General features: G+C 40.6%; 1 protein-coding gene across 1 annotated transcript; it reads right to left on the reverse strand.

Moving 5' to 3' along the window:
- Nucleotides 13715-15104, reverse strand: LOC109229141 (oleosin 5-like). Its single transcript, XM_019394475.1, has 2 exons — nucleotides 14732-15104; nucleotides 13715-14202 (listed from the first exon to the last, which is right to left on the reverse strand). The coding sequence occupies exons 1-2, from the start codon at nucleotides 15018-15020 to the stop codon at nucleotides 13991-13993; spliced, it is 501 nt and encodes a 166-aa protein (XP_019250020.1). The 5' UTR covers nucleotides 15021-15104; the 3' UTR covers nucleotides 13715-13990.

Below are 17574 nucleotides of genomic sequence, written 5' to 3' on the forward strand. Positions count from 1 at the left end.
AAGGAAAAGACGTTGATTGATAACCGGCAAGGGGATAGCCACAGAAGACGAGGGGGCGAGCGAGCCCCATCGGGAGTCAAGGCCAGTTTTTATGGCAGATGCCATCCGTTCCGGGAGGTCGGCTCCCGAAGGGGGGGCGGTTCTCGGCGCCAGCCCAACACGCATTCTGGAGAGCGGCTCGTCGGCTGCCGTTGGAGAAGCGGGCGATGATACCGAGAGGGTGGGCCCTAAGGCCGCCCAGGCGGATGCAGATGCGTTAACGCGGGGTCCGGCCCGTGTGGGGATGACGACAGGTAGATCCAACTGCCGAATTCTGATCCCAGGAGGGTATAACCTGTTGCAACACAGCGAGCAGGCCGCAACGGATATGACCCTGCTATGTGCGGCCGCTGAGCATGAAATGTTAAAAGGGGTTAGCGACGGGGAACTATCCCGGAGGGTTGCCGGCGCGGCCTTGCAGGTATTTTTCGATTTTCTTCATGTACCGTAAAGTAAATTTTGATGCATACTGACTTGCCTTTCCTCCTTTTCCTCTTTTTTAGACTCTCATCTTGGAGGTAGAGAGGGGGCAGCGAGCGCAAAGGAAGGCAGCCACCTTTAACAAGGTGGTAAAGAAATATCGGCGGTGCCGCGTCAAGCATCAGGCGCTGGCGGACCTACTCAAGCAGGACCCGGAATTTCGGGTTTTCCGTGAGGGTTTGGAGCAATCGGAGGCCCAGCTGAAACGGAGGGTGGCCGAGTTGGGGCAGATCGACGAGCAGCTGATGAGCGCCCTGGCTCGGAACATTGAGCTGGAGACTCTTCTCCAGTCTAAGGAAGAAGAGTTGGAGGTTGGCCGTGGGGTAGCGGCGGAAGCTGCTGATTTGCGGATCAAGGTTGCCGCTATGACCACCGAACTCGATGCCAAGGCGGCTGAGATTGAAGTCCTCAAGCGGACTGCTGCACCAAGGCCTGATGAGGATGTGCATCGTATGGCGCATGACATGTGGGTGTACGCCGAGGCCAGATTGGTCGTATTCGAGGAGTTCTTAGCTGCGGGTCGAGCTACTGAGGCGGAGGTTCAAGAGCAACGGCGCATAGCCCGTGCCGCCCGTGAAGCTTGTGGGTATAGTTCTGATTCCCCAGACTGGGCGGGCTATAACTCCGAAGACGTCAACCGTCTAGAATCTGGATCTTGGATCTCTGCGGCCTATCAGGCCGAGGACGGCGGTGGACGAGATGGCGGTCCGACGGGGGGCAGTGAGCAGAATGGCAAAGCCCCTTAGGACTTGTATTCATTTTGTTTTGCTGTGTTTGGAGACGTAAATGGGTCCCTTTGTACATGTATTTTTGGATGATAATGGAAGTTATACTTTTGCTGTTATTCTTTTCTTTTTGTACCTTTTATTTTCGGCCTTAATATGGTTGATGGCCTTAGCTATGTGCGCAACTTCGACTATCGTCGAGTTACTCGCTGTCATAGTCGAGCTGGGTCGACTTATCGGCGTCGATGGCCTTAGCCATTATACCGTTGATGGCCTTAGCCATGTGCGTAACTTCGACTGTCATCGAGTTACTTGCCGTCGTCGTCGAGCTGGGTCGACTTATCGGCGTCGATGGCTTTCGCCATAATATCATTTATGACCTTAGCCATGTACGTGACTTCGACTGTCGTCGAGTTATTTGCCGTCATAGTCGAGCTGGGTCGACTTATCGGCGTCGATGGCCTTAGCCATTATATCGTCTATGGCCTTAGCCATGTACGTGACTTCGACTGTCGTCGAGTTATTTGACGTCATAGTCGAGCTGGGTCGACTTATCAGTGTCGATGGCCTTAGCCATTATATCGTTGATGGCCTTGGCCATGTGCGTAACTTCGACTGTCGTCGAGTTACTTGCCGTCGTAGTCGAGCTGGGTCGACTTATCGGCGTCGATAGCCTTAGCCATTATATCGTTGATGGCCTTGGCCATGTGCGTAACTTCGACTGTCGTCGAGTTACTTGCCGTCATAGTCGAGCTGGGTCGACTTATCAGCGTCGATGGCCTTAGCCATTATATCGTTGATGGCCTTAGCCATAATGTTGTTGGAGATGGCCGTGGCCTTTTATGCGTTGAGATGGCCGTAGCCGTTCATACATTGGAGATGGCCGTAGCCGTTCATACATTGCAGATGGTCGTAGCCTTTCATACATTGGAGATGGCCGTAGCCTTTCATACATTGGAGATGGTCGTAGCCTTTCATACATTGGAGATGGTCGTAGCCTTTCATACATTGGAGATGGCCGTAACCTTTCGTACATTGGAGATGGCCGTAACCTTTCGTACATTGGAGATGGCCGTAGCCTTTCATACATTGGAGATCAAGCTAGTCCAGTCCCTTTATCATGTCGGCCTGGAGGTCGTAAGGAGAGGTTGATATGATAAACTTGTTTCGCAAATATCTCTAAGTGTCCCCTCCGCCGCCTCGTTAAAAACCTCCCCGAGAAAACCCAATTGGGACAAAACTCGGGTAAGGGAAAAAGAGTACGACTCGGGAGACGCCTTTCAGAAGTGGAAATACTTGAGGTGAGTAACGTTCCAGTTGTTTTGGAGCGTTTTCCCTTCCATTGTTTCCAACTGGAATGCGCCTTTGCTGGCTACTGCTGTGATTTTGTAGGGTCCTTCCCAGTTGGTGCCCAGTTTCCCTTCACTTGGGTCTTTGGATGCCAATGTCTTGGCTTAAAGGACATAATCTCCCACCTTGAGTGGTCTTATTTTGGCCCTCTTGTTGTAGTATCTTTCGACTTGTTGCTTTTGGGCCGCCATTCTGATATGGGCCATTTCTCTCCTTTCCTCAGCTTCGTCGAGGTCTTGGAGCCTGTTTGTATCGTTTTCTGTTCCACTGGTGCGTGAATATCTTAGGCTTGGTTCGCCGACCTCGAAATGACTGCGTCGGTTCTGTAGACCAGCGAGTACGGTGTTTCCCCCGTGCTGGATTTAGGTGTGGTCCTGTGTGCCCACAACACTTCGGGTAGCAGCTCGGGCCATAGCCCTTTGGCGTCCTCGAGTTTCTTCTTTAGTATGTTTAATATTGTTTTGTTGGAGGATTTTGCTTGGCCGTTGGCGGCAGGGTGATATGGCGTGGAAAGTATCCTCTTGATGCGCCATTTCTCGAAGAATTCAGTCGTTTTTTGACCGATGAACTGTCGTCCGTGTCACAACTGATTTCTTTGGGGATGCCGAAGCGGCATATAATATTTTTCCATATGAAGGCGATCACTTCTTGTTCGCGTATTTGGGCGTACGCTCCTGCTTCCACCCACTTGGAAAAATAGTCAGTTAAAACTAATAGAAATCGTACCTTTCCTCGTCCCGCTGGTAGGGGACTGACTATGTCCATTCCCCATTTGATGAAGGGCCATGGGGAAGTGACCGAGTGAAGTGGTTCTCCTGGTTGGTGTATCATGGGGGCATACTTTTGGCATTGTTCGCATCAGCGAACATATTCGCTGCGTCTTTCTTCATAGTGGGCCAATATTAGCCGGCTCGTATTATGCAGCGCACAAGGGCGCGGTTGCCCGTTTGGGCACCGCAATGACCTTCATGTACCTCTTCGAGCACTGGACGCGTTTGTTGCGGCCCTAGACACTTGGCCAGGGGTCCGCCAAACGTCCTTTTGTAGAGCTCGTGGTTTATCAGGCAATATCGGGCGGCCTGTACGCGGAGCTTCTTGGCTTCTTTTTTGTCGAGGGGGAGTGTTCCATCCTGCAGATAGGATACAAATTGGTTGCGCCAGTCCCAAGTCAAATTTAAAGAGAGTACCTCAGTGTGATCAATGGCTGAATGGAGGGTGACCACGCTTTCTTTGTTGAAGTTTTTAGTGGCTGCGGCCAGTTTTGCTAGGCCGTCTACTTCAACGTTCTGTGCTCTCGAAACTTGTTCGAAGCGGCACTCGTCGAACTCGGTCATTAACCTGTGGATCTATGACTGGTATTTTTGCAACCTCTGCTCCTTGATTTGGTAAGTCCCGGTGACCTGGTTCACCACTAGTTGAGAGTCGCAATGGAGAACGAGTCGTCGAGCTCCATACTTGATGGCTAGTTTCAAACCTGCAATAACAGCCTTGTACTCGGCTTCATTGTTAGTCATCTCGGGGCATCGTATGGACTGGCAAATTGTTTCGCCCGTGGGGACCTCGAGAACGAGTCCCAGTCCCGATCCCGAGGCGTTAGCGGCGCCATCAGTGTAAAGAGTCCATGGGTCGACGTTGGAAGGGGCACGGCGTGCCTCTAATTCCGCCTCTGGTAGTATCTCTGCGCTGAAGTCGGCTATGAAGTCGGCAAGTACTTGCGACTTGATGGCGTTTCTTGGATGATATGAGATATCGTGCTCACTGAGCTCTATGGCCCATCTGGCGAGTCTGCCTGATAACTCAGGCTTGTGTAGGATACTTCTCAAGGGGAAGGTCGTCACTACTTTTATGGGGTGGCATTGGAAATAGGGTCGGAGCTTCCGTGAAGCTACGACCAGTGCCAAAGCTAATTTTTCAAGGTGTGGATACCATGTTTCGGCGTCCACTAAGGTTTTGCTAATATAGTAAATAAGAGATTGTGTACCTTCGTTTTCATGAACTAGGACTGCGCTGACGGCGACCTCGAATACGGCCAAATATACCAGCAGTGGCTCGCCTGGATTTGCTTTGGCTAGCAGTGGCGGCGAAGATAGGTATGCTTTCAATTTCCTTAAGGCCTCGACGCATTCCTCATTCCACTGTAGCCCATTGCCCTTTCTCAGCACATTGAAAAACCTTATGGCATCTGTCGGAGGACCGTGAGATGAACCTAGACAAGGCGGCTATTCGCCCCGTCAGCTTTTGCACCTGCGTTTTGCGGTTCAGTATCTCGGGTATCGCATCTATCGCCTTGATCTGATCTGGATTGACTTCGATACCTCGTTGTGATCCAAGAAACCCTAAGAATTTTCCTATTGCCACGCCGAAGGCGCATTTCTCGGGGTTCAGTTTCATCTCGTACCTTCTCAATATCTCGAAGGTTTCTTTCAGATGGTCGATGTGGTCCTCTTTTCTTGTCGACTTTACCAGCATGTCGTCGATATAGACTTCCATAGTCTTACCGAGCTGCTCTTTGAACATTTTGGTGACCAGTCTCTGGTACGTAGCCCCTGCATTTTTGAGCCCGAAGGGCATTACCTTGTAGCAGTAAGTCCCTTGGTGGGTGATGAAAGTTGTCTTCTCTTGGTCCTCCTCGGCCATCATGATTTGACTGTAGCCGGAGTAGGCATCTAGGAAGCTCAGTAGTTCATGTACTGCAGTGGCGTCGATCAGTTGGTCGATGTGGGGTAGTGGGAATGAATCCTTTGTGCATGCTTTGTTCAGATCAGTGAAATCCACACACATTCTCCACTTCCCGTTTTTCTTTTTGACCATGACGACATTGGCGACCCACTGGGGGTACTTTGATTCTCTGATGGAGCCGTTGGCCAGTAACTCGTCTACTTCCTTACTGACCGCTTCATTGATAGCGGCGTTGAATTTTCTCCTCATCTGCCGCACGGGCGGATGTAGTGGATCGACATTCAGCTTGTGGATGACGATGTCTCGCGGGATTCCCGGCATATCTGAATGGGAAAAGGCGAACAAATCTGCATGGTTAGTTAAGAATTCACAATACTTACTTGGGTCGGCGAGACCGTGCCCGACATAGGCCTTCTTCGTAAGATCGGTTTCGTCCAATTGGACTGGGTCGAGATCTTCGACCGTTGCTTTACAGGCCTCCACGACGTCGGGTTCTTTGATGGCATCCGCTGTCGGGTTGACCTTAGTCCCCGACACGGCTAATTGCTATGCCTCCGCGCTCGCCCCCTTTAGCTGTTGGGTGTGGGCGCAGTCTTGGGCTATTTTGTAGTATTCTTGTGCGGTGCGTGGCTCGCCTCGAATACTGAATACTCCCCATGGGGTAGAGAATTTGATCACTTGGTAGAGGCTTGAAGGGACTGCTCGCATGGCGTGTATCCACGGGCGTCCTATGATGACGTTGTACGCCGTTTCTTGGTTCATCACGTGGAAAGTTGTTTCCAGCGTGACTTCTCCCGCTAAGACGGGCAGAGCTATTTCTCCGGACGTCCGTTCCACTGCATTGTTAAAATCGGTTAGTGTTATGCAGCGCGGTATTACCCTATCCTCGAGTCCCATTTGTACGAGGACCCTTGGGTGGATAATACAGGCTCCACTTCCGTCATCGATCATGACTCTTTTAACATCCGTATCAGCGATACGTAAAGTGATAACTAAAGCATCATAATGAGGGAAAGACAAACCGTCGGCATCAGACTTATCGAAGGTGATACTATCTTCGAAGTCGTCATATCGTTCATGGGCGATGGTCCGCTTTAGCCTGTGTGTGGTGGTGAACTTGACGTGATTGATCACTAACTCGTCGCCGCCTCCGACGATCATGTTTATCGTGCGCGCTGGGGAAGGTGGCTTCGGCGGCCCGTGGGGTTGTTCTCGTCCGCGTGCAAAGTTGATTTTCCCTTTGTCACTGAGTAACTCCCTCAGGTATCCCTGGTTCAGCATCCTGACCACCTCTTGCCGTAGGCCTATGCAGTCTTCAGTTTTGTTTCCCCGTTCCTGATGGAACTCACATAAGGCGTTTGATTTCCATGTGGCAGGGTCTGATTTCATCTTTTGCGGCCACTGCACCTTGGTGCCCAGCTTCTCCTGTGCGTACACTATTTCTGAGGGAGATACACAAAAGTTATGGGCGGTTAATAAAGAGGGCGTAGCTCTTTCGTTTCGGAGTGGGGCGACGTGTCGATGTAGCGCGTCTGTGTGCCTTGGTGGCGGATGGGAGGATTTGGTATATGGCTGATGTCGATCTCTATTGGAGCGGGGGAGTTGTTCTCGTCGTCCTTCGTTCCGTCGATCTCTCCTCATTTCTGAGTGTATCGCTCTTAGTCGTTGGGTCGGCCCATTAAGATTGTCCTCGTCCGCTCGTACCTCGACGCAATAGGCGTTGTGGATTTCCTCCCATGTGGTAGGGGGATAGGCGGCTCAGCAGCTTCTTGGTTGCCCTCGAACCATCCCTGCTTAGCCCGTTCTGGAAAGCGGCGACTGCCATACCTTCCGATTTGGCAGAGTCATCCTTACCCTGTTAAACCTTGCCAGGAAGTCCCTGAGTCCCTCTTCTGTGGTTTGCCTGACGGTGAAGATGTCATTGACCCTGGCCTCCGCTTTCTTCGCGCCTGCATGGGCTGTGACGAACTTATCCGCCATTTCCTCGAATGTTGATATTGCCTTAGCCGGTAGCTGAGAGTACCATGTTAAGGCCCCTCCTGTCAACGTCTCGCCAAACTTCTTCAGCAGTACCGACGATACCTGTTCTTTTGATAGGTCGTTGCCCTTCACAGCGGTGACGTAGTGGATCAGATGATCCTCGGGGTTTGTGGTTCCGTCATATACCCTCAAGTAGGGTGGCATCTTGAAGGTTTTTGGGGTGGAGTGAGGGGCAGCTTCTTCAGTGTATGGTTGTTCAACGAACCTTCCCACGTCGCGTTTTGATAGCAACTTGGGAGCACCGGGGATCTTGTCGACCCTCTCCTGATGTTCCTTCATCTGACCGCGAAGCGCCTTGTTTTGATTTTCCATCTCTTCCATCTTCTTTAGGATGGCTGTTAGCGTGCCATCGTTGGCCTGTGTCTCGATGGGTTTGTTATTCGCTGGTGCAACTTCCGGTTCACCCACGGCAGCAGTGGTACCTACCGTTGGTGTACATCCGATGTTACTTTGTGGTGACCTCTCAACCAAGCCACTTAAAGTGCTTGTTAGCCATCTTTCCAGTAGCTCTTTGACCGCTAAGGGTGCTTTCGTGGCCGCAGATGTGGAAGCTCCTTTTTCGTGCAAGATCGTCAGACCTTCGGATAGGGAAGGTGAGATCTCTGCACCCGGTGTGATGTTAGGGGTTGCATTCGGGATGCCATCGTCACTGGCCTCGTTGAGAGGGCCAAGGAGATTAGTAGTGACACCCAATATCGCTTTCGATCTTGTGTTATTTTCGGCCATTTTCTGTTTTTGTGTGGTGTAGAGAGTGGTAGTTGGTTGATCTCTAGGTGGATACTATGGTTTTGATTCTCGAAATCCCCACAGACGGTGCCAAATTGTTTGGCTTAAAAGTTAACAATGTACTTTGTAAGCTAAAAAAACAATCAAAAGTAGGAAAAGGGTAAATCATAATCAAATATAATAAACCTAGAGATGCAAAGATGATAATATCGTTGTAGATCTAGTATTGCAAAGTGACAATATGAACTCAATTAGATATGTTTGTTTGAAGTAGAGATAGAGAGAGAAAGCCAGAAAAATCAGAGAGTTGTATTAGATCAGATCCCCTTTTACAATGTGAAGGTCTCCTTTATATAATAAGAGACCTTCCTCGAAAGAATCAAAAAGTTACAAAGACAGGTAACGTCTCCCTAGTGAAGACACTGAGTCCTAAACGATGTCGCTTTTGTCCCCACGGCCGCGTCGTACCCACTGCGTTAATCGGCGTACACTCACTTGGCGTACCCACTGGCGTAGAGATGCTGAGGGTCAAATTTGACCCTATTCAGAGGGGTTGACTTTTAGCTTTAAAGATTCCTACTTTTAATATAGTATATATCTATCTATCTATATTTATCTATATCTATATCTATATCTATATATCTATCTATATCTATCTATATTATTATAAAAGCACGAATAATTTATGCTAAATGTTGAACGACTAGAATACTCCTATAATATTGATAGACTTTTATGCCCTTAAATACCTAAAGTATTTGTTTAACAAAGCCAGTTAAAGATGGATGTAATTGTAATATTCAAGATATTACAATGCTATATTAATTGTACATTACTTATTTCTAGCATCCAAGTAGTATAAAACTTGGAATGCCAACAAATACGTCACCTGTTCTCGCCGATGAAGCAAATCAAATATGGCTTATGATATATGTAGCTGGTGGGCCAAATTCTTCGACTATACAAGAATACATATATTCTATTTGCTCTTGAAGTTCCAATCCATACCAATCTCACATGAACAACAGAAGAAGAATACTTCAATATCAATAACTTTGGGAAACAAAGCGCAATTACGCCGATCAAATTCACATAGCAGACTGCTATTAGCGTATTTACTACTGAAAGTAAGATCACAGATTCATATGTTGATATTTTCGGATTCATGTTATTCTTTTGTTTACTTTTAGGGATAAGCACTGAGCATGTATTTTTTTTCTGAAGTAAAAGATGTACCTCCGCACCTTATTGCAAAACAAGTCCGTGAAAATATTTTAATTTGGACAATGGTGTTTGGAGTTTTACTGTCTCTTTTTCTTCTATATATGCTCTTTTTCTTTTTCTTTTTTTACTTTGTGACTTTGTTGCAGAGATTTGGTATTTTAAGATTTTCTTTTGTTAAGATAATGTATAATATTGTATAAAAGAAAATTTATACTTTAACTTTGACCCTTATATACTCTTCAAATTGCTTATATCAAGTTACTTCTTTTTGTCATGTTACATGAATTTACCATAACTAAGTATAAATTTGAGAATACGTATAAATCGGATATTTCCCTTATGTGAAATTTAAATATATTCTGTAATATTTGGGCACTATTTTTATGCATATTTACGCTCTTGTATATGGTTGTTGAATATATGAATTTAATAGAGTTTATAGAGGTAATCTGGTTTGGAATTTTTGATGTTGAATCATGACAAAACATTAACTCTAAAGTCCAAGTTGCAATCTAATATACAAAGTCAAAAACTGCTATCACTACAAAATATTGATTATAGTCCAAGTAAAGCTCTACGATAACTATAGAGACCTATCATATTTATAAGTCTTTCTGTGCCTAGCATATTTTTTTTTTGTATTGATCTTCTTCCCTTGAAAAATACTACTCCAATAAAAGGATTGGCGCAAGAGTACTTTTACCCTTTATCTATACTATTGAATATAGAATATCTCTTATTTTTTTGTTAAAGTGGGCATCTTTGGTCTCCCCAAATAAAACTAACGGGGAAAATAATTGTGGCAAAACGTGTTCCATTACAATTTAGATATCATACTACTCAACATTTTTCCTTTTCATTTAATATTTTAGCTTTATATATCTTTATCGTTACTAAATTTTTCAGCTTAAGGAGTTATAATCTAGAAATTGGATTGATTAGGATTGGAGTTGAAGAATTTCTATAGGGGCAAAAAATATTTTATGTTTATTTTTTATGTGATTAAGAATTTTTAATATTTAAATATAAAATTTTATACTAATTAACATAAGATAGCGTGCAGTACAACAAAAAAGTAATGTCATGAAAGGCAAAAATGACAAAATAACTTTTTATTCTTTGTTTTCTCCGTTGTTAAATAACTTTTTAACAAAGACAGATATGACTTCAGTATACTCGCCATTACATAGTGCGGCCATAATTATTAAATGTTGTTGCATTCTTTAAGTAATTTTACAACAAACATAATTCTTAGAATATTTAGTTCTATATCCTTAGACTGTGTCAAAACTTTTGTTAATGAGGTAATTAGTTTGGATTCTATATATTATATTCTTTTTCCCTTTTATGATTTTTTAAGGAACTAATTATCGAACTTCACACATATTCATGGACCGAAAAAACCTCAATAAGATTTAGTAACATGTTATTTTAGAATATTTATGCGATTTAAAATCTATTCTTTTGGAATGTGTTTTGTAATATTTGACACAAGATACCTCGTGCATCGTACGAACATAGAGACTAGTTATTATAAAAGCATGAATATAATATCGGTTTACAAAAATAACCTTATAATATTAAGTATAATAACTTATAATAGAAGGATTTAACCGGAATTCTAGATATTAGTCTTATAATTCTATTAGTTTTAGGATATAATACTACACGTTAGGAATCCTACATAATTACCTTTAGGAATCATATTAGTATAATTACTTTCTTAAGTTGTCTAATTAAAGTTAATTAAAAATTTACTTCATATGAAATATTTAAAACGAAAAGAGAAAACCATCGACAATATCTAAAAATATGAACTAAAACACAAAATCATGTAAAAGCATAAACGTAAGAATAATCTATATCCTACTTTTTCTAATGATAAAACTACACGATAACTTTGGTATTCTTTGTCCTAATATTTTAATCATACAATGTCAGGTTTGCCTCTATATTTTCTTTCATACCAAACTATTTGCCATTCTTAATTTAAATTGATAAGTAATATATTTAAAAGTTGGTTATTAAATTATACTTTTCTATTTTTATAATTTACTACGGCAAATATTTCTACAATTAGTATCACCATTAGCATAGAAGTAATCACTGCTAGAAAAAGTAGTAATTATTTAGTCATGTAATCCTATTACTTTTAGGATATACTTCTTAAAAAATTCTGTTATTAATTTAGTTTGAAAACGTATTCTAATGTCCTATTACTAATTTAATTTGAGAATGTATTATATTTTCCAAATTTATTTAGAAAAATGAGAGCATGTATTATTACAAAATCATAAATACAATATTAATATACCAAAATAGCCCTAAAATATTAAACGGAAGAAATCATAGGGAAAGGACATAACTGCAATTACCAATTAGTTGGACTACAATACCTTCTATGCTAATTTTTATTATTTAAGATTTTAAAATTAATAAAATTTTGTCTATTAAATTCTTATTAAAAAGATGCAGAAATGTTTAACAAAGTCAATTTTATAAGAATCCTTTGTACTGGCAATACATTACCACTCCATAATGTCCAATAGCAAAAAAATATAAAATTAATATTAAATGGACTCCATAAAGTGTTGAAATTGAGAAAAAAATCCATGATAATGTATTTTTATATTATATTTAAACTATTTTTCTAACCAAATAATATTTTCTTAATTAATTTTTCATGTAATATTAAAAACCAATAATGATTCTACAGACATAAATATCTAAAAGTGAAATGTCATATCAATCTTTTAATTTATTATTTAGCAAGAGAATCCACTTTAACTATTTTTTAAATTTATCATATGAGTAAAATTCTTATTCAAGTTAAAAATAATCTTAAAGTACATAAATTTATTCCATAAAAAAAGAGCGTTAGAACACAAACTAAAAAAGGTTAGTAACATTAAGAATCAAACGGCCATACAATTGTCTGTTGAAGCACAATCAAAGTTAAATTCTGAACAAGAACAAGCTTTCAAGACTATATTATAAAGAGTCGACTTTGTTATAGCGAGATTATGTTTTGTAGATGACTCCGACGGAATCGAAATAATATTTCTATGTGATGCATTACTTGCAAATATCAATCAAGAGGGCATGATACTTTTAGCAATAATAACAAATGGTGTACCATAAACTATTTTATTATAAGGTCACTCACTTTAGATTTGATATACCTCTTCAAACAACTAAAATAACCAGCACAAATATATCAAAGCAGAGTAATGTTGCTAAATTTATAAGGAAAGCAAAATTGATAGTATGGGATGAAGCACTTATAGCTAAATGTCAAAACGATCGAAATAATTGCCCGGGGTTCTGAAGATATGTTGAATATCAATGAACCGTTTGGTGAGAAATTAACGATTTGAAAGGTGAATTCTGTCAAGTACTAATTGTTCCAAAATCGAAGAAAGCAGAGACTGTAAAAACTAGCCTGCCAGATTAGACTTATGGTCTCAAATGAAAAAAATTCAAGTGACAAGAAATATAAAGTAAGAACATATCCATTATTCGGTGACTTCTTGCTTCGTGTCGGAAATGAAGAAGAACATCTAATAAAAGATGATTTCGTAATAATAGTGCATTTAAATATTTCTATCATTGTATTAAAACATATTTTGCGAAAATTATTTGATAGAAATTTAAAAGGTATCTTAGCCAGCATAAATAAACATATTGATCAACTAAATAAAAGGTTGATTGCGAAATTTTATGGTAAAAATAAAATATTTTTCAGTTTTTGACTCAGCAAAAGATGATAACAACAATTACTACCAAAAAAAATACTTAAGTACTTTATACCAAATGGCCTTCTACTACACATGTTTGTTGTCAAGTTTATTAATTCTTACATAGTTTAGTATCACCATATATATAATATACTAAGTTAAAATTGATCTTGCATTGCGTATATATTAATTTTGGGAAAAACAAATGCCTATCATGCTACTAAAAGACTTAGATAAAAAACTTAGATCCGCCGAATAGCTTATGTAATGCACATAGATGATATATAAAAGTTTTGACAATAATGTAATACATGAAAAAATTATGATACTAATTAATATACTTCTAAGTATATTTTTATCCTTGAATTCAACTTTCGTCTTCCGAAACTAAAAACAAAAAACAACATCCATTTAAATTTATGTGAAAATAATTTTAAGTATGTTTATATTTACAATTAATAAATAAAGCACAAAAACAAACATCTTAAATATTAAACTATATTTATTACAATATATTTTCTTGTATGAACAACTATATATTATATTTTCAATAGGAATATTAATATTGACAACAAGAGTTCTGATTAATACACAAAAAATATCATCTACAAAAAAGTGAACGGTAAGATACACGTAACCATCACGTGCCATTATTAACGTCCCATTATTAATGTGCCATTATTAACGTCCTCACGCACGTTCATAGATAATGTGTAGTATAAATAGATTGATATATATAGCTTGACACAACACAGGAGGCGAACTAATGTTCCCATTTTCAAAAACAAGAAAAAGAAAGAAAAAAGAAAGACAACACAGAAAGGCAAACTAATGTTCCCATTTTAAAAAAAAACAAGACAACACAGAAGACAAACTAACAACACAACAGAATACACTGCACGCTACTACACCTCACAAAGCTGGAAAAAACAACTAAATTAAACTACATGTTCCACATTATTATTTCCATCTTGATATAAACTGTAAGATCTAAGTCCTGCCACCTTCTTTTCCTTCCTGAGCTTTGCTCTGGATTGCTTGTCCAACATCCTTAGTCTTTTGTCCCACTTGCGCCGCAGCATCTGCCATTCGTTCCTGCATCCGCCTCTTTGTATAGTCCAATTGTTCAGTAACAGTCCTCCCTTGCTTAAAGTAATTGACAATCCAAGAAAGTGATGACAGCCCCGTTAATCCAAAGGCACCTAAGGAAGTGACAGAATTACAAACTAATTCTAATGAGACCGACTCAAAAAAATCAAGAAAGCTACACCTGAGTTATTGAGCCTAAAGCAATTTTTTAACTAACATTTGCCCCTACACTAAAAGCTTTAAGTTATGTCAGAAAATACAACTACTAATATATTGTTAAACATTTCCAAGAAGAAACTGAAAGAATGCCCACACCTCTAATTAATTATTAAAGCCTATCACTGACAACTACTTGTAAATCACCTTCACCACTACAATAAATCTTCCCTTGTATTAAAAAAAAATGCTAAGAAGGCTTCATTTAAACATACGACCTAAACCGCTCTCAAAATAAGAACTGAAAAAATGTATATTTTTGTCTATATATATGCTATATGTTATATAAAAAAAATATACAAATTTTATACACTTCCTCGGCTATAGAAAAAAAAACCCAATTTTTACACCAGCTGTATTACTGGATTAAAAATATTTTTTTTGTACATCTAAGGAATTAGTACTTGAAGGAAATTGAATAATGACCTGAAGTCAAGAATCCAGTGACAGCTAGCGCAACAGTGAGAGCAGCTGGAACAAGAACCGGGCTGAAGAGTAAAAACACCGGAGTAGCAACGCAAAGACCTATAATCGTCCCGAGGAGGGTCAGGCCGGCAATCCCCAAGAGCGTCGCCCCGACAGGAAGAAGTGTGACAATGGCTAGAACTTGGGTAGCTGAAGGACCTCTTTGAGGAAGAAGAGTTTTCACGCCACCTTCATAACGAGGGTGTTGTGGATGAACTTGAATTTGGTGGGGATGACGAACATCAGCCATAATAGTGATGATAATAGTTCTCTTTGTGTTTTGTGTGGGGGAAAATGATGAATGAGAGTAAAGAGAAATGAGTGAGATTTTGTAGAGAGAGGGATTATTGATGAGGTGTACTTCTAAAGAAGAGGAGGAAATGCTACGTGTTGCTGTGCATGTGTGAGTTATAGCAAAGGCTGTGCATGAGGAACATGTTGCACCGGACATGAGAGATAATTTCTTACTACCATATTTTATTATTTTTGTCCTTTCTTGTTTTTGGATTTTTACTCTGGCTATTATACTGAAAGGGCCTGAACAAGATTGGTTTCAAGCCCATGGTGTTTAAGGCTTCAAAAGGTAGGTAACGTATCGTAAAAATAGCACGGTTCAGTTAGTTTTTGGACTGGTCATTCAAAAATAGCTAGCGTTTACCAAGTCAATAAAAAATAATCACTATTTTGCTGCAACAAAGATCGGTCCAGCATAATATACTGAAGTTCGATGCACCTGTGTATGAACTTCCAGCATATTATGCTGGAACTCCAACACACAAAAAGTTCCAGCATAATATACTGGAGATTCGAGCATTTGTGTATGAACTTCCAGCATATTATACTGGACTAGTATACTTTGCTGGAGCTCCAGTATATTATGCTGGAGTTCCAGCATACTTATCCTGGAACTCCATCATATTATGCTGGAGTTACAGCATACTTATCCTGGAACTCCAGTATAATATGCTGGAGTTCAAATATACTTATCCTGGAACTCCAGTATAATTAAGTTTAGATAGTAATAGAATGAACTATAATATTATCGTTTAAATTGATCAGAATGAGTAAATATTTTTGACACTGTCAATGCTCAAAACTTAAGTTATTACGTTTTGTATGTTTATTTCTTTTTCTTAATTGTGATGAGAGCCAAATCAAAATCTTCACTTTGAGTTATGGACCTCAACATCCGCTAATCCACTACTTTATTCTTTATGCTCTTTTTTCCTTTTTTTTTTTTTAATTCGATGTTTTTGTCTTAAATGATTAATTTGTTGTTTAAAAAGTAAATTTTTTTGTTAGTGTAAAAAAATTATAAAATAAATTTAAGGGCCTCTCAATACGATTTCGCCTTAGGCCACAAGAACTGTTGAGCCCCTACTAGCAAATGCTTAAACTGAATAAGTTGATGAATTTAGACAATAGGGGTTGCTCTGATGGTAAGCAACCTACACTTCCAACCAAGAGGTTGTGAGTTCGAGTCTCCCCAAGAGCAAGGTGGGAAGTTCTTGGAGGGAAGGATGCCGGGGGTCTATTTGGAAACAGCCTCTCTACCCCAGGGTAGGGGTAAGGTCTGCGTACACACTACCCTCCCCAAATCCCACTAAGTGGGATTATTTTGGGTTGTTGTTGTTGTTGTTGTTGAAGAAGTTGATGAATTTAACCTCTTAAAATAATGCTCTTAGCTACTGACTAAGGATATATATAAACTGCTTTGCATAAATTACAAGTATAATCAAATTGTTATACTATTTATGGTGAATGTCCATATTTAGAGAGATCCTAGGGTTTATTACTTGGTGGCTAAGTCAACCTCTCCCTATAAATAGAGGGTTCTATTCCATTGTAATTCATCCTAAAAATCAATAAGAATTCTCTCTCCCTACTTTGCTCTGCAATATTCTTCTTCTTCTTTTATTGTTTATAACACGTTATCAGCACGAGACTCTACCGTCTCAAGAAGCTCTTTGAGAAGATTAAGGTAATTTTTCTCCTCTTTTTAGTTATGACTGACATTATGAAAAGAAAGTTCGTTGCCCTTGAAATTTCGGGCAAGAACTATATGACATGGGTGTTGGATGCTGAAATCCATTTAGATGCAATAGGTCTTGGAGATGCCATTAAAGACAGAAATAAAGCATCCGCCCAAGACTGTGTTATGGCCTTGATTTTCTTGCGCCATCACCTTGATGAAGGGTTGAAAATAGAATATCTCACAGTCAAAGATCCACTTGTTTTGTGGAATGGCTTAAAGGAAAAATATGACAACTTAAAGTTGGTCACTCTTCCACAAGCACGATATGATTGGGCTCATCTGAGGCTCCAAGACTTTAAGTCTGTTTCTGAATATAATTCTGCGATGTTCAGAATTACTTCTAAATTGAAACTCTGTGGAGATACTATCACTGATTATGATATGCTTGAAAAAATGTTTACAACGTTTCATGCCTCCAATATGGTTCTGCAACAGCAGTACAGAGAGAAAGGTTTCAAGAAGTACTCTGAGCTGATTTCTCTTCTCCTTGTGGCTGAGCGAAAGAATGACTTGCTCATGAGAAATCACGAAAATCGACCCACTAGGTCTACACCATTGCCTGACGTGGATGAGGTGTATTCCCATTATGCTAAGCGTGGAAAAGGTCGTGACTCTATTCGTAGTCGTGGTCGTGGACATGGTCGTAGCCGTGGCCGTAGCCGTAGACAAGGAAAAAATTTTCCTGGTGTTAATCATCCCCCAAAGAGAAATAACCACCAAAAGTGGAAAGGGAAAGATGAGAAGCCAAAAGCAAATGGTTCAGAAACTG

The sequence above is a fragment of the Nicotiana attenuata genome, chromosome 7 (assembly GCF_001879085.1).
Source record: "Nicotiana attenuata strain UT chromosome 7, NIATTr2, whole genome shotgun sequence".
Lineage (NCBI taxonomy): Eukaryota > Viridiplantae > Streptophyta > Magnoliopsida > Solanales > Solanaceae > Nicotiana > Nicotiana attenuata.

Excerpts from the sequence above, each read along its gene's own strand:
- LOC109229141 (XM_019394475.1), bottom strand. The coding sequence starts at position 15,020 with ATGGCTGATGTTCGTCATCCCCACCAAATTCAAGTTCATCCACAACAC. Across the intron at positions 14,203-14,731 it reads CACTGGATTCTTGACTTCAG|GTGCCTTTGGATTAACGGGG; the intron begins GTCATTATTCAA and ends TCACTTCCTTAG.